At 41.7% G+C, this 18,002-nt stretch overlaps 1 protein-coding gene across 2 annotated transcripts in view; it reads right to left on the bottom strand.

Annotated features, from left to right (window-relative positions):
- Window positions 1–1,523: 1,523 nt before the first annotated feature.
- Window positions 1,524–18,002, bottom strand: part of ADAMTS12 (ADAM metallopeptidase with thrombospondin type 1 motif 12) — a 168,228-nt gene continuing 151,749 nt past the window's right edge. Inside the window, exons 20-24 of one of the 2 annotated variants that reach the window (XM_054185126.1) lie at window positions 13,452–13,604; window positions 10,580–10,753; window positions 8,762–8,908; window positions 6,664–6,817; window positions 1,524–4,554 (exon numbers count right to left, since the gene is read on the bottom strand). In XM_054185126.1, coding sequence (XP_054041101.1) covers window positions 4,319–4,554; window positions 6,664–6,817; window positions 8,762–8,908; window positions 10,580–10,753; window positions 13,452–13,604 — 864 coding nt within the window. In that variant the 3' untranslated portion in view covers window positions 1,524–4,318. The remainder of the gene's footprint in view (window positions 4,555–6,663; window positions 6,818–8,761; window positions 8,909–10,579; window positions 10,754–13,451; window positions 13,605–18,002) is intronic. The other variant, XM_054185127.1, reaches the window with a different exon arrangement.

Here is an 18,002-nt window from a genome sequence, read left to right as displayed (position 1 = left end):
ACCCTGAAGGGTTTAAAATCCAAGATTCACCCTTTCTTTCATTTATTGAGACTTCATGCTGAACGAGCGGGAATTCAGGGTTTTGTTCTGCCTTTATGGCATAATAAGAGCTGACTCTTACACCGTGTCCTTTGCTCAGTGCCTTGAGCACTATATTGGTCTATTAATTAGGAAGCCGGGTTCAACCCCTTCCCTTTCGTATCTGGAGGGAAGTCAGACTGCGGCCTCTCACAGCCTAGGCTTTGGGGCAGAACTCTTTGACTGATTAGCCTTCATGAGCCTCAAAAGTACTGCTCTCCAGCCAATATAAGGAGAAGGGATACATTATGTCGCAGTCCCCAGCCAAGGCCATTGAATCACTGAATCCAGCTGAGGACAGCTGCCAAGGACCATGTTAGAATGACAGAATCAAAGAATTGTCTAGCTTTGAAGGGACCTTTAAGATCATCAAGTTCAACCATTAACCTAACACTGCTGAAACCACCACTAAACCATGTCCCTCAGCACCACGCCTACCTGTCTTTTAAATACCTCCAGGGATGGAGATGCCATCGCTTCCCTGGGCAGCCTGTTCCAGTGTTTGATAACTCCTTCAGTGAAGAAATTTTTTGCTAATATCCATCCTAAACCACGCCTGGCACAACTTGAGGCTGTTTCCTCTTGTCCTATCTCTTGTTGCTTGGGAGAAGAGACCTCCACCTCCAGGCCAAAAAAGCGCAGTGAGCCATGCCGCACAGCGCAGCAGAAACTGCTCATCAGGCTGCATGCTGTGCTGCAAGTCACCCAGGGAGTGCCTAATGAGCCTTTGCAAAGTCGGGGGAGCTTCAACTCTGTTCCCCTCCCTTAGAGTGCCTGTGCAGGGATGTGAGCTGGAGATCCACGCTTGCTTTGTGAAGTCAGAAGGAGCAACTTCCTGCAACGTAGGTAGGGTGTTACGAGGCTGAACCCACAGATGGATGCACGGGTGGAGTTCGGTCAGTGAGTGCAAACTGATGGTGCTCACTACCCAAGCATATATGCCTAACTGCGATGCCTGCGCTCCTGGGCTGGCACCTCAAGGAACTGGGTTAGCGTGGTTAAGTTTCTGGGCATCAGCATCAGCAGTTCTTGCAAAACTTGAGTATTGAAAAGATTCCGGAGGCTGGGGGGTCGGAGGAGCGGGCACGATCATATTGTATACAACTCTTCAGGAAAACAAAGATATCCCACAGTAGACATGCACACATCTGCTGCCAAGGAGCTAAGGCGCATCTGCTGGGACTAGAAGTGGCAATATGTCATCTAATTCATAGGAAATATCTAAGTCTATTAACATATATTTTTACTTAGCAGCATGCTTTATACTACTACTTTTTGCCTCACCCTTTTTAACGATCTCTTTTATGTTGGAATACCAAGCATCAAAATAACTCAATGATGAGGATTCCCCCGTAATAGAAAAGATACTATTTAAGCTTTTTTTTTTTCCTTGGAATTCCATCTTATGAATCTTCTTGCACTGGAAACATAAAATACCAGAGACATCAGACATAAGCAATGCCATTTATTGAAGCTTGAAAAAAATATGTTATTGTAGTTTGCTTTTTAAACCTTGAAATGTTAGAACAAGCAGTGAATGTGCGAGATACACATTTTTTTTCCTGAGCGACCTGTTGAAGCTGATGTGTCTCAGGCTAATATGATAATATAATGACATTGTGCCTCTGTGCTTAATACTCTATTCAGTTTTGAGAATAGTAACCATGTGGGTTAGGATCATAAATCCATCTTTACTTAAAAATAGTTATGTCATAAGAAAGGAATCTTGCTAAATGGACGGGAGAGATGACTGCACATATTATTAGCAGAGAGGAGACATTAGGCTAATGAGTGCGATGTAGGAACCTATGTAAAATACTGCAGTGGCACTGCTCAATTAAAACAGTTCATGTTGTGGTCACAGCCTTTTCCCTAAAGTTTTAAGCTGAGCAACAGTGATGACTGTGCTTCCCTGGGTAGAAAGATTATTTTGATTAATGTCCATAATATAATTCATTCACTTTTATCCATTTCAAATGAAATTACAACTCCCTGAAGAAAACAATGAAGCCAGAAATGGTTTTATTCCACACTAGCCATAAGGAGCACCAGAAGGGACAACCGCCCCAGGCACTTTTCCTCCCACCTGCCCCGTATGCACTCAGTCAGCTGCTTTTTCATTAGCAGACATACATGATGGCCCACTTGGGCTGACCTCTGTGGATACAACATTGCAGGTACCTCTGAGCACAGAGGAGTCTGACTCTGAAGTGAATCTAACTTTGTCCTGCCCAAATCCTAGAAGGTGCTTCTGGGAGCATCAGAAGCATCTGCATTGTCCACCAGGCCAGGGCGTCTGGCCACCAGAGAACTGCCTTGGATGCAGCAGTACAGGCTCTGCTCTAGACAATGCAGCCCGAGGCCAAGCCCTGACAAAATGCTTCCTGAATCAGATGGGACACCTCCATTGCTTCACATGATTTAATATTTCTGTGTCCAGTGGAATAAGAACTGCCCAGATTTCTATTGCTCCAAGGGTCAGTAGCCATTCAGGACCTCTGAAGGATCTCATAAGCATGCTGTAAAACTTAAAAAAGCATTATGTCTGGCATTGGCCAGCAACACCATATACACGTATTATTTATAGAGTATGTGCATGTATGCTATGTACACACATGCATGCACATGCACCATTGTAAGTCATCCCCCACATCTGTTATAGTAGCACCATATTTTTAACAGTGGATTTTAAGTTTTATCAGCACCTATAACTGGGGTTATATCACCACCACAGAGGTTAATAAATCTAACCTTACCATGCTGCATAGCCTGAACTCCCAGAGACTTCAAGTGATGAAGTGAGCCTTTAGCCAAAGGTCACAAACCTATGAAAAAGGACAATTAGACTTGTGGCCATCATTAGGCTAATACGTTATAGCCAGGCCAAATATTTCTATTAACTTTCATAAAGGTCTGTCTAGAAATAGGGCTATTGCTAGTCACAGCTCTGTAACCATAGTGACACTTGGATTCATGGCTATGTGTCTCACTCTACACTGCATAAAACGTGACATTTCCCTGTATTACAATCTCAAATTGTCAAGTAGCTAGGGAGTAAATCTGAGATTTTCAAAAGAGCATGAAGAACCTAGGTGTCCAAATCCTACTGAATTTCAAAGGAATCTAAATGTCAGACTCTGTACACCTCTTTTGAAAATGCCCGGCTTTGCTTCAAAAGGTCCAATCTAGTCTACCTAGAGTTTTTTTCTGCCATTTTCTTAAATATCAAAACAGATACGCTGTTTGGCTAGGGCTCTCCTAATGCCTGAAGCCCAGAGCTCCACAGACACTCTGGGTCTCAGGCTCCTGCCCCAGGCGCCCTCACCTTCACTACGATCAAGGATTTGCACTGGGGGAAAAGTTTGCTGTGAGTGAGGTGACAGAGTACTCATGTGGATGTGGGCTTACACTCTACTGGGAGATACTGGATTAAATGATAGCTCTATCACTCAACACAGGTGTGAATTACAATCTATCTGTTAAGATGGTAGATGCAAACAGCTTTGCTTTCATGGTACCAAGAAATGCTGCTTAAAATGTATTCAGGAACTTAACATCCCATATTTGGTGGGGTTTTCAGGTTACAGCAAGACATTTGTAGCAGAAGAAAACTGGCCAGGACAGGCTATTGCTGAGGTATCCTTTAGAGGTTCAGTCAAGTACTAAAGGAACATTTTTTCTTTTGAAAAACCCAATGTTTCAATTTGGCCTACGTATCACAATCAGTTATGATAAAACTCTGCTTTTAAATTTATGAAGTGAGCAAACAATTTAGAGAAACACTGCCACTTCACCTTGATTCCCAGGAACAGAAAAGTGAGTGAGCATAGAGGGATCTGGCCCACAGCACAGGTCTGTGTCTGCTGCCCCGTCGGCCGCCTTCACCCAGCACTCTTGAGTAAGCGGTGCTGCTGTTTCAAGTGGCATTCGGAAAATAAATGGAAAAAAGAACAAGTAAAACATCCATTTAAAAAAATAAAAAAAAACTTGCAAGCTTGTTTCTAGCCTCTATGCACGCCTAAGAAGTACTAGCTGCTGGTACATTGCAAATTACGTTATGAATTCTGGACTATTACAGAGACAATTTGAAGGAGTAAATTAGGACTGATAACCCTAAGGGATGTGTTTTCCCAGTTTTGATCACAGATTTTCATTTATGTTGGGTGGTTCAGGAAAAAAAAAGAAGAAACATAAAACCTGTAAACAGAAGCCCTACTCAAAGCAACTAGATCAAAACCAGCTAGTGCTGAGCAGCTTGGTTGTTGTTTTCTTGGTTTTGAGGTGATTTTCTTCTAGATTTAGTGTAATTTTGTTGTTTGAGGCCTCGTTGATCCCAGTATCTTGCTTTGTGACGAATTCGGGGATGCCTACACGTGAAGCAGCACTGAGTCTGTATTGATGGCAGCGTGCACTTCCCGATGCCTTTCAGCCTCTGGCAGAAGTGAGGCGACAGCTGGTCTTTGCCGCAGGGTAGCCCTGTGGTGGAGAAGATGAGAAGAATGAGCTATATTTTGCTGACAAATTATCTGTATTTCTAGAATTTTAATGCTTTATGCCAGACAGGCATGCCTGTTAAGTCTCTTACTTATTATGGCTTTCTCTTCCTTTGTATTATGGGGTCAGCTTGATCCCACTGAAATTTTAGGACTTTTAAGCGAGCAGGTCCTGTTAAACTTCACATGACCTTCTGTCTTGGAAAACAGCAGTCTTTTATTACTATGCAGTGAGGCTTTACTTCTGCAGCAGACATAGCTGATCTGCGTTTTTCACTTTAATGTGTCTGCTTTTAAGAACCGCCAGAGAAAGCCTAGCAACAGTGATTTGCAAGCCTGGTATTTTTGCGTTCTTGTAATAGAATTCTTCTTTAAGAGAAGCGCAATGGGCCGGCGGCGTGCTGCGGAGCCACGCAGGGCAGGCAGAGGGGCACGTACAAGGCACGTGTAACTACGTGTTCAGCTTGACTACGCTTCAATTTCTGCAGCACCAGAATAAGCCAGGGACTGGAACTGCGTGTATTACTGTGCTGACAGGCCCGTGGCAGCTTTAATACACTGAGATGTGTCAGATTTAGTTAGATATGACAAAATGGGGGGTCCTCAGCTGTGAGAAGAGATGGCTAGAGGGAGAGTCAAGGTTTACCAAAGGTGGTGGATTAGGTGAATGCAAGGCTGTTGTTCAGCAAATCTCTCAGCACCAGAATTAAGGAAACTCAATGAAACTAGTATGAAGGTAGTTTAAAACAGATAAAAGCACTTCTTTTCACAGCAGGCTGTGAAACTCTGGAACTTGCTGCCACAGGAGAGGGTGGAAGCAGACAGCATTACAGGGTCAAAAAGTGATGCAACATATTAATGGAAAAAGATCCATAAATTTAAACTAAAAGGCACGCCTTAGTAGTCCAAATATGTCAGTTGGGAATGCTGGAGGAATACCATAGAAATGAATCAAACGAAAGGACTAAACTCCCGCATTCTCCCTCACTAGCATCTTCTACTGCATTGCTGGAGACACAATATTGGGTTGCCTGGACCCCTGATCTACCTAAGAGGGCATTCTTAAATTTACTAGCACCTTGAGCTTTTCTTCACAGAAATAACTATTATTAATCTGCGTAGGTAATATTTATCTGAGTCTGTCTTTCTGAACATGAGAGGGACAAGAGATAAGCAGACCAATTCAACCCTAGGGCAATACATGTGCCAAAGACCTTTGAAGAGCAGGAGGAGTGATGGATCACTCCCAAGTGTATGCCAGATCTGCACTGCCCTCAGGAGTCAACGACTCGTCTCATTGCCAGATGGGACCCTTACTACTGACTTGCTAAGAGGGAAGAATCTTCCTCCCAAAGGCCTTTGAAGGCTCTTCCAGAGGGACTCTGAGCTGTTGGTGCTCTTGCCTGAGGGTAGCTGCTGGATATCCCAGTACACAGACTACAGACAGCCTTCAGTAAGCTTCCTCCCTCCCTGCCACTTCTTTGCCGGACTATTAACCATCTACACAACTGGACTCCTGGGGCCTTGAAGGAGAGAGGTACAGGACACCCTGAGTCACAAGAGGACTTCTCTCCACCTCTTCGTTTCAGAGGCAGTCTCACCCTGTGGGACACTGAATCCATAGTGCCAACACTGTATTTGGGTTCCCTGCCAGACACATTACAGTGTCTCACTTTGCTTGCTTGCCCTCCCAGTTCAGAATTTGATATTCCATAGGGCTATCTGTCTTAAGAAATGGCATCTGTTCAGACTCACAACACATCCTTCCACAGCCCTCAAAGCAGCCTGTGAGTTACCTGAAACAGGTCAATATGAGCAAACTGATTCATTTAGTTGTGGCACCATAAATTAGGACGTGTGTTTGGAGAACTCCATTCCCCATCATGGCAACACAAGGCCAGTAGGGATGGAGAACGTGACAACGGGATTCTGCCAACAGTGCAGCTGAGCAGTAGCGAGCTAGCCTGACCTATAATTACTGAGCCTGTAGTATTCACAAGCTGATAAATAAGGTCAGCTTCCATTTTTTACAGAATCTCAGCAAAAACGGAAAGTTTTTTGGAAACTGACTGATGCAGGTGTATTGTCATACCTGTACTTTTCCTACAGTCTTGCTGATTGCATTTCTGATACTCTGTGGGCTTGGGTTTATTCACACACATACTGTCATCTTCAGTTTCATTAGTTTCTGTATTCATGCACTTCACAGTTCTTCGCTGAATGCCCCCTCCACAAGAAACAGTGCACTGAAAGAGAGTAATTTTAACATATATAAAAGTCTTTTACATAGAAATCGTGTAACATGCCAGTGTTTGAGCTGTTATGAGATGGGAAGCTAAAAATGCCGTATGATCCAGAACCAATGACAGTAAAGTACTTTATGTACTGTATTCTTCACCCAGGCACCTCCATGGGGCATCATGGCCAGATTTGGCAGGATACAGTGGAGGGGTAAATGGTATAAATACAGCATCTTGGAATGTGCAACCAGGGTGAGATGGCTGTTTTCTATAGAGGAGGGTGAGGATGACCTGAAATGCCACTCCTACAAAGTTAGAGAGTAGTAATCCAAATTAGGACTGCACACTGGCATTTTTTGTTTCCTCTGTTTTCTCAGCATCTAAACTAAACATGAATAATCAATTGCAATGTTAGGTCTAGAAATGACCAAGCTGAAGATTTAAAAAAAAAGCTCAGTGAGATGCTTTTTCTTTGGTGACATTTACACTGTGGTTACCCTTTCTTTATGACCACAAAACAACTGCCAGATGCTTGTTCTGGCTGCACACAGATGGCCATAAAAGAACATTTTTCCATACTATTCTGTAAATGTACTTAATTCTTCTGACATCCCAGAGCACCTGAGAACTCCAGTTAATTTTAAATTCTCTTTCTCTTCAGATAAATAGTGGCCAGCAAGATAAATACTGCAACAGATAGAGAATGCCAGCTAATGAAGCATTAGGAGATGAAGACAGGACTAACTGCAAATTATCCTCTCTCTAATGTACATCTCTGTCTAAGACACAATATTACTGGTGTGAAGTACATTAAAAGATCTTAGGTACTCTTGTGGCAACTTTAGATTACTGTTTAAAATAGGTTTCTTATAAAGTAAAATAAATGTGATTAATAAATCAGTACAATAGCTGATATACATTTTGTATTCAGTTGCTTATTTTATGCATGTCCCAACATTTTCACTTCAGTATTTAAGTGTTAGAGTTACACTAACTCTACATTACATTACACTCATATTCCATCTAATGGCTTTATGTCAAAAACAACTCGTTAAATTTTCTGGGTTAAGTGACTCTCCATTATTTTCTTATTTGTGACACCTGGCTTTTGGTGTTCTTTCAATGTTCTCTTCTGCTTTGAGGGCTATTTGTAATGTAAGAATAGGTTTATTATGGAAACTGTAGGGCACATTTTATTAGATATACAAGTTTCTTTATAACTAAACATGTACTGAAGATACTGGAAGGTTCCCCAAAGATACACCCCATATCTGTCAATTAGATTTCCAGAAGCCAAAGTAGAGGGCTATTGGTCAAAATTCAAAATTTCTGTTTGTGTCGGCAAACGCAATATTGTTGGATTTGCTTAAAGGGTCACCCCCCTGCCTCTTCCACCTCACTCAATAGTCTTGAACAGTAAAACATTATGATGACTGGAGAGGCTCTGGAAGCACAGACAGATCAAACAGACTGGTTGTACTTGGAAGAATTCAGATAGGCATGTAACAGGGACTTCAATTAGCAAGTCATACTTTTCTCTCCCTCTCTAAAGATGCTCTGTCCTGTCACCCTCTTGAAATGTTACCTTATTCTATATCTAACTGAACACAGTTCAATTTACTACCCAGTAGCCTCTTCCAGTGGAAGATTTCAAATGAGTACTGGAAGAATGTCAATAGTAACTCCATTTTGTTAGAAAAGGAAAAAATAAAACCAGCTGTCCATCCAACAACATCTAATACAGCAACAAACGTTTATCACCTGAAGAAAAAGAGATGGGCTGGATCTGAAATGTCTAGTAATATTTTCGAAAGATCTTCCTGCGTAGCTCCAGTTGTGCATAAGAAGCTATACTTTCCATGGGCACTGAGATTCACAGAAGAGTGGGTAATACGACCAAAGAAGGTCAACTCATCACAACAAATAAACCAAAAAAGAACTGAATCCTACCGAGCCCCATGCCTGGTTAATCCACTTCGTACAAGGTTGCCTGTTACATGATGCAATGCCATTAGGTCTTTTTGTCCAGTCACAGTAGCCTTCTTGTGGGCAGTAGATACGTCGCTTTTGCTGGCCACCACCACACGTTCTCGAACACTAACAAAAGAGGTGCACAAACCCATGAGGAGAGAGGTGGGAATGGAAGAGAACCCAGAAAGAAACCACAAAGACAGTAGGAAATGTTCTTAATTTAAAAATGTGGAGCCACAGGTAACAAGAAGCATGTCACTGACCCATGTGATTTAGAAAGATGTACGGGGCAGCTTGCATACCAAGTCTTACAGTCCACATATGAAGAAAAGCTCTGCACTAAGACATTTATTTCATCGTATGCTTGGAAAGAGACAGGGAAGAAGCCATTATTGGTCCAAAATATTTGGTATAAAGCTGCTCCTGACATGTATTAATGCAAGGAATATAGGACAACACAGAAGTGGCAATATAAACAGGCAACGCAGAACTGCTCATGCAGCACCATTAGCCACAGTAACTTCCCCAACAGGAATGAGATTGGAAGTCACACGTCTGCAGGATTAATCTGCCATATTTACTGAAGACACTAAAAGTTCGTGAGATGCACCATCTCATTTTTATGAGGCAGCTGGGGACATTAAAATTCACCCGATGCATACAATAAATTAACTATTTGGTAATAAAAGTGTCATACAAAGACAGTGACCCAGGCTATTTTTAAACATTCTTTTGTCCATATTCTATTAGTCTATTATTATTTACCAATTGATTTTTTACCAGTAGACCTTGAAATACACCAAAATTTTCATACTCTGACATGAAATAAGGTGCCAAAGGCACCAAATATACTTTGAATAATGCATTGTTCCTATGAGGAATTGCATCCCTATGGACAGAGGACCAGAGCTGACAGCTGATAAATGAACCTTTTCAATTCAATTCTACCCAGTTTCCCCAGCATGAACAATACTGCCAGGGTTGGACAAATGGTTTTGTAAAACATTTTAGGAGGTAAACGAGCACAATCATTTGGCTACTCTTATTTTTCAGTCTTTTCTGGCTGCTGTGACAGGAAACCTACATACTGCACACAGGTCTCCTCCTTATTGCAGGTGTGACATTGCCATTGTGACAACGGTCTGTAAGGACGCAATGTGATTCCCTCCTTTGAAATCCAAAAGCATCAGGTCCACAGTCCTGCAGACACTGTGCTGCTTTCTCCAAAGCTGCTTTTAGTGGGAGCAAACACTGAAATGTGATCAGACCACATGCTTTAGCTGACAGAAATATGTGCCTGGCTGCCTATGAAAGTTTGTTGGCATAGATTTATATTACAAAGTGACCCAAAAGTCAGATTTATCTTATGTCTGACCCATGTCTCTGGCCCCATAACATTCCAGCATGAAAATGTAAAGGAAAATTCTAAATTAATCATAATGAGAAAGCAAGACTAAAACGGCAGCAAAAGGGATCAGTCTGAATGAATCACATTTACTGATCCAGTAGGATAGCTAAACCAAACCTTCCAGGCCATCTGCTTCTCTGTTTTATGGTATGGTCACTGACAGCTCTATCTGTGTATCGCATGCAACCTCAGGAATGATTTTTGGGAAATCTTGCAAATGTCTGTGATAATTTTTGCTGTATCCATACACAAGGAACTGTAGAGCCTCCAAGCAGCATCAGCTGCATGTCCTCCTTTGAGCAAAAGTTTACCAACAGCATGGGATCTAACAGTCACTGTTAATTCACAGCTAACTGCTCATTCCCAAAGCTTCTTTTATAGAACCATACCTCATTCCAGGTCTCCACACGCCACTGCAAGCAAGGCTCCATGTTACAACTAGTGTTGAGTTGTGGCTTATATCCAAGTAACTGGCAATGGAAAGGCCTGAGAAGTCGCTTTTCACGAACATCAATGCAGTGAACATCTCGGGTCTTGAAACCGCCGCTGCAGTTAGCAGAGCACTGTACAGAAAACAGAAAGGGGCACATCTCCAAATGATGCTCTGCTGAGGGGCTGTCCCCTGCCCGGCTGCAGAGGAGGAGGAGAAGGACAGGCTTGAGCTTTGAGCATCCTGACTCACCGAGGAAATTTCCAGGTTACCCCAACAACAACCTGTTGCTAGGCTTAAAAGTTGCGGTTTTCACCACAGCAAATCAGAACACGCCATATAAATATTTCCCTTTCTTTACTGGAGTATCTACTAATAACACAGATGCATATCTAATTAGGAAATCTTGCCAGCTACTTAAAAAAGTGTCATAGTGAAAGAATCATAATGCAATAAATACAAAAAGCAAATTCTATATGCAGGGAAATTGTTGGTTCTTTACTTGTTTCTGAGGGAGAGAGGGAGGAAAGAGGCATGGTTGCGTGAGCTGATCTCTCGTTCAGCCATGGAAGAGGCAGATGTCCATGGCAGAGGACTGCTCAGGCTGGCAAGACTGCCCCTCGTCTTAGCCCAGATCCTGGAGTTGCTGCTGATACCACTGGGAGATGGTGGACTTGTCCCACAGTAGCAGCTCCCACCCTCACTCTCCTCGCTCCTCCACAGCACCAGGAGGATCCGTACCCCAAGAGCAGCCTGGGCGTGAGAGAACGGGACAGGAGAGACACCCTGAGCCTCGCTCACAGCCTGTGAAATTGCTTCTCAGCTTGGAGGACTACTGGTGAGCCACGCAAGCCCCTCAGTCTCTTTCTCCCCAGAGCTTGCTCCAAGGCCTCATGTAGCAGCACCAGGTTCTGTCCCCACATACCAAAGCCTAGGACCTCTCCTGCTCCTGAGGATGAATTAAATTTGCTACCCCAAGGATACGGAAAAATATACGTTTAATTATTTTGTTTTCATCCAGAATTAAAGCAAATTCTGACTACACCACTGAATAACCTTGGATCAGGTTTCATGACGCAATCTAACAACTGATGCTGTTCTCCTTTGCATAAGGCATTCTTCAGTTGAGCAAGGAATCTAAATATAATACTGAAGGACGGATGAAAGGGGAGTCCATACTCTTGTTCATAGAAGTTTTTGTCCTTCTGGAAAGAAACAATGGGCAGAAGTGACTGGGTAAGAAACTGAGTACAAATAGCCTCAAAATACGTAAAATTATATTTGGTATTAAACTCAGACTGCAAGATCTAGTCTGAAGCACTTTTCTTTTAGGGGAAGGTAAGAATTAGATGTGAGTAAAGGAACAAAGAAAGTTTTACTACACCAGCAGGGGAATATATCCACCTTGCTGTGATAAGGTACCTTAAAAATGTTAAAATGAGTAATAAGAAAAACAACTGCCCCTTGCAAAAGCAAAGAAAAATAGCCATTTTTATATATGAAATTGTAATTAGGTTTGTATAGTTCAATTGCTGGAAAATAAGGGTACCTAACACAACAGAAATCTGCTAGGAAAAGCCTTTTGTCTCAAACTGACCTCACAATTGGACTGGCACTTTAAAACGTTTGTTTTCCGTAATATTTTATCGTTAAACCTGATTTCTAGCTACTTTCTGTGACACAACTATCATCTACTTGTTCCAAGAGGAATAACATTTATGAAGAAAAAGTGAAGGTGAAATATGCCCTACCGCAATTGGGACTGCAGAATATCTATGTATCATTTTAAATTAATTTTGAAGGCTTAAATGTGGTTATATAATGCCTTGGCCTTGCCTGGACTTTCTAAACAGGCATGTATTTCATGTATGCATCAATTCTATGGCAAAGAGCTCAATAATATAATGCAGGTTTTGTAACCATAACCTTTTCTGCAGACTCTTCCTTGTATGACTCTGCCCTCTAGTCCAAGGGTAACAACATTGTTTGTAAATATGACACATATTAAGAAAGTTTGAGAGATCTTTTTCTTTATTAAATCAACATTATTTCTAATAGAATTTTGCAGTTTTTCTCTTGTGAGTCTTTAAAAATAACTCACTGTTTGAAACCCCGATTTTAGATAGCACGAAGACAAAATGTAACAAGTTTCAAGAAGTCACCGAAGTTGTTCCAGGTATTCATCACACATCTTACAATACCAAAAAAGAACTCAAACGCGATTTATTGGGTTCCACTTACCACCTTGGACACTCTTCTGTGTCTTGCTTGCGTACATAACAAGCACCAAATAAGACCCTAGACATAACAGGCATTGTCCCCAATACACTTTTTCTTTAGTTTTTGTAACGTAAAACTTAAAGAGATTATATGAATGGGGAACAGACCATGTCATGTAAGAGATGAATAATACACACTGGCAAGGGTGAATAGGAACACGCCTAGACACTCTCCCAAACTCCCATCTGCTTTTTAAAATTAGGATAAACCCCTGGAGGTGGAGATCAAAAAGAAGCCACATGCAAATACGTAGAGCTTTGCCCTATGATCTCCACAGAATATGGATGGTGAGCCCTGCTTCAGCTCTAGACGCCAGAGTTAATGAGCATGACCCCCCCCCAGAGGAAGAACAAAATTCACAGCAGATGCGTTTCCATAAATAACTTGTTCAGGAAATTAGTCAATTAGTGTTAAATGTTCAACTGGAAATCATGTATGCATTCACTGAGTAAATAATTATTTTAAAAATGAAGTATTTAGAAATCCCTACTCTTTCAAGTTAGTGTTCACACACAAGTTTAGTGTTCACACACAGCTATGAATGAAGTTACCTTGCTCCAATTTCCTGTTTTCCAGCTAGCGCATGGGCGAAGATAACATTTTCTTGCAGGATCAGGCTTTTTTGTGTGCTGACAGTGAGATGTGCTCCCGCTGCTGCATTCCACGTGTCTCCAGAAAGCCCCTATTCCACAGGTGGTAGAGCACTGCGCAAGGGCGACAGGAAAGCCCAAGCGCCAACGCAACGTTAGTAAATCATTCCAGAAACAATCCAGGAACCTAAATATAAATATCTAGAGCCATTTCAGATGACCTAGGTCATCTGAGATGCCCCAAAGAAGACTTCAAATTCACCTAAATCTTACTTAAGGTTCTGAAGGAGGGCTTTTTGTTGATTTGTCAGGAAAATATCGATTCTGATTTATACCATGCACTGCTCTTCTTTGGCAAACTCCTGCTTACTGAAACATACTAAATCTGTACCAGCTGTTCTACTCTTTCGTTCTGTGATCTCTGGGGATCCAACGCAAAATGTCACTGCATCCAGTCTTCATCACTGTTTCCTCTCTCTCCCTAATGCTGCTGATGAGATATTCAGCAAATTGAGCGCATGACGCTGAAAACCAGAAATAAATTGTGCGAGACTCCTGGGAAAAGTGTGCAGGAAAAGGATTCTTGAAACCAAGAATTCAGAGAGTGGCTAAATGTTTCCAACATTTGGGAGGGTTTTAGTGTCTCAGGTAAGAGAATGTTGATCTTGCCAGTCCAGATCCCAAGAGTGCACACTCTTCACTAAAAAAGTCACTGTCATTATATTCTGAAGCAGGAAGAGGTGAAAAGTGGCTGGAGACACCCACTTACCTTTTTCTTTCTTAAAAAGGGAGGGACAGTGAACTATACACATAGAGTTAAAAACAACACATGCCAAGATGCCTGCAGTTGGTATGACCAACAGTATAAATAATCGTGGATTAAACAGCATAATAATGAAGACAACAACTGCTATTGAGTGGTTTGAACCACCTAAACAAAAGTGGGAGAGTTAAACAGGGAAAGCTGAATAAGTGTCCTCGGAAAGCTGAAGTTAAGGCAGGAAAGAAAAGACCATTGACGACACAGAGCTGTTACCAGATTCAATCAGAGAAATGGAAAAATGGTTAATGGTAACAACAGAGAATTCTTGAAAAACCGGACATTATGAAGAGTGTGAATCTGCAAGGCCTCTGCAGCATGCTATCTCCAGCTTCCGAGATTCCCGGGCCATCTGCCCAAGAGGCCACAAAGATCCGGTTAAAGGGGACTGTGCCCAGTTCTGGGCTCCCTGTGTCCAGTTCTGGGCTCCCCGGTTCAAGAGCATCAGGGAACTGCTGGAGAGGGTGCAGCAGAGAGCTACCAAGATGATTAGGGGACCCGAACACCTCTCTTATGAAGAAAGGCTGAGGGATTTGGGTCTCTTCTGTCTGGAAAAAAGACATCTGAGGGGGGATCTTATCAACGCTTATAAATACTTAAAGGGTGGGTGTCAGGAGGATGGGGCCAGGCTCTTTTCAGTGGTGCCCAGTGACAGGACAAGAGGTAATGGGCACAAACTTGAACATAGGAAGTTCCACCTAAACATGAGGAGGAACTTCTTTACCCTGAGGGTGGCAGAGCCCTGGCACAGGCTGCCCAGAGAGGTGGTGGAGTCTCCAACTCTGGAGACATTCAAAACCTGCCTGGACGCGTTCCTGTGTAACCTGCTCTGGGTGACCCTGCTCTGGCAGGGGGTTGGACTAGATGATCTCCAGAGGTCCCTTCCAACCTTATGATTCTATGATTCTATGACTGAGTACCGCTCTTCAGTTTGGACAGTCACATATCTATCCAAGACAACCTGTCTGTTCAAGAGGATGGTGTGTCCTTGCCTTGGTTGCTAACAGTTTGATGGGTCCCTCAAAACCTGTCTGACAATAAAATTTTATTGAAGGGCTGCTTAGTCTTTGACCGAAACCCCATTCTCAGCATTCAAGCTCCAGGGATGATGCTGGGCAGATCATACTTACAAAGCTTTACGTTCTTTTTTGAGGGACGTGAAACACAGCAGGATCCTTTCCAAAAAATGCTGTGTGCAGGAACAGAGACAAGAGACAAAGGCATGATGCTGTAAATAACACTGGGAGAAAGCTTTAGCTTTCCTGACCATGGTTTCATATTGCACAAAGGAGGATGACTGGAGGATGTACAGATACGTGCTTGCTCTGAAATCCAGGAAGAGTTAAGAGGCAGGCCTACTGCTTTTCCCTTTGGTCATTCAGGTACCAAGAGTTCCTCTTGTCACAGCTGATGTCTCTCACAGAGGAAGGAGGTGCAGGCGACTTTTCATGACCAATAACAGACGTGCATAATGAGAAGATTTGATCGTAATGGAGTATCTTTGGTACCCAGAAAACTCTTAGAAAGGTAAAACGACAGCCCAGAAGACCTGGGAAAGTGACAAGAAGAAAGGTAAAAGTTACAGACACAGGCACCAGTGTCACTGGGCACTGTTTTGCCTTACCCTAATTAGCACTCTCCCTTGGGAGGTCGCGTATCAATAGTGTTAGGGGACATGTCACAACATTCTGTCTCAGTAATTATCACTAGTTTTGGGAGCTATTTATGTACTAGTACAGACATACTCTAAGGAGCAAAGAAACATCATTATATTGGCAGTCACTAAAAGAGAAAAATAGAGAGCATAGCAAGAGATTTATCTATGTAGGTACAGTGGTCTTGATATATCAATGCCTTGGAGAGATGCCATCTAAAAACAGGCACAAAGTTTTACTAAAGACGGTAAATGGAATGCGCAAAAATAAAGTCAGAAAACTGTAGACTAAAAATGAATTAAAAGTAGCGAACAATAAAAAATGGTTCTGTGAAATGTTAGAATCAAGGTGTGGGGGGGAAATACAAAACTTTTATTTCATGAGAAAGATAACAGCTGTCTTCTTTACAGAATCATAGAATGGTTGAATTTGTAAAGGACGTCCGGATGTCACCTTGTCCAACCGCCCCTGCTCAAGCAGGGCCACCTACAGCCAGTTGCCCAGAACTACGTCCAGGTGGATTCAGAATATCTCCAATGACAAATTCTCACCACCTTTTCTTCTTTGAACTTGAAAAATAAAAAGTCAAATGTGCCAGGCTTCACATAAAGTTAATTTTAACAAGGAACAATAGCTTGAACAAGAATAGAAAAAGATTACTAAAACATTAAATAATAGTAAAGTTAGATGCATTAAGTACCCTCAAATTGATTTGATCAGCTCTGTGAAACTGAATGTATTGACCTTACCTAAATATTCATTCAAGTGTTCTTGAATAATCTTTGAACTGTTGAGAATTATTTTTCACCATACATTAGGAAAGTTCCAGAGGATTAGAGAAGAACATCTTCCTTTATCTTTAGGAAAAGAAAAAGGAGGATCTGTGGCCTAATGGAACGCTTTGTCTAACTTTACTTCACAAGAATATACAAGAGAAAATTATTAAACAATCAAGATCAAAATGGTAAATACTAACGAAGATGATAAAGCAATAAAATAGCCCACATGGACCTATCTAGAACAAATTGTTCAAGTCAGTCTAATGTTCTTCTCTGACAGGAGTCCCTGTCTTAATGAAAATAGAGAGCCAGCTGATGTGATACATTTTGACATGATCTCATAGAGCATTCTTTTAGCAAATGATGGAAACACAGCCTAGGTGAAATAATTACAAGATTGGTGCACAGCTAACCAAAAAACTGTAATAAAGTGGTTCTCAGTGATTCAGTGTCAAAATGAAAAGACATTTCAAATATGGTCCTGCGGGGCTCTGTTCAGAGCCAAGCTCTCTTCAGTGTTTTCCTTTAACTACTTGAATGATGAAAGCCAGCATGCACTTACAACATTTGCAGATGATGCCAAGTTGGAAGAGTTCGCAGGAATGTTGGGGGACACAATATGAATTCAAAAACATCTCGCCAAGTTAAAAAATTGTAAGAAAACAGTAACCCGTAATTGAAAAACATCTGCAAAATACTACATTTAGGGAGAACTTCTTATACATACGTACATATATATACACACATATACACGACAGACAAAACTGAGAACATCCACTGATCTAGAATTACCAGATTCAGGGATCCAGAGTTTACAATGGACCACAAATTTAATATATCAAAGTGGGATGGTTATAAAACAAGAAAAATCTCATCCCAACATTCATAAAGAGGGTCATATATAAAGTGATAGTAATTATTCTGTTTTATTTGCCAAGTGTCAGCTGGGGCCATAATGAACATCACTGCTGAAGAAATGTATGATGAAACTGAAGCAAGTCCTGAGGAGAACAACAAAGTCACCAGATATTTAGAAAACAAGGAAAATCTGGAAAGCGGCAGATTGTTTTGTTTAGAAATCAGACACCAAAACAGTTATTAAGAAGACAATTCTCTTCCATGGCTGTATATGAAAAATAGAATCTTCATTTTCAGTGCAGAAGATGTTGGTTATGTATAAGGAAAATACTTCTAATGGGGGTAATGAATGACTAGGACAGATGGCAGCATCTCTGCATTATAGACTTCTGGTGGAGAC

This window comes from Rissa tridactyla, chromosome Z, assembly GCF_028500815.1.
Source record: "Rissa tridactyla isolate bRisTri1 chromosome Z, bRisTri1.patW.cur.20221130, whole genome shotgun sequence".
NCBI classification, from domain to species: domain Eukaryota; kingdom Metazoa; phylum Chordata; class Aves; order Charadriiformes; family Laridae; genus Rissa; species Rissa tridactyla.
This window is presented reverse-complemented; position numbering and strand designations above follow the sequence as displayed.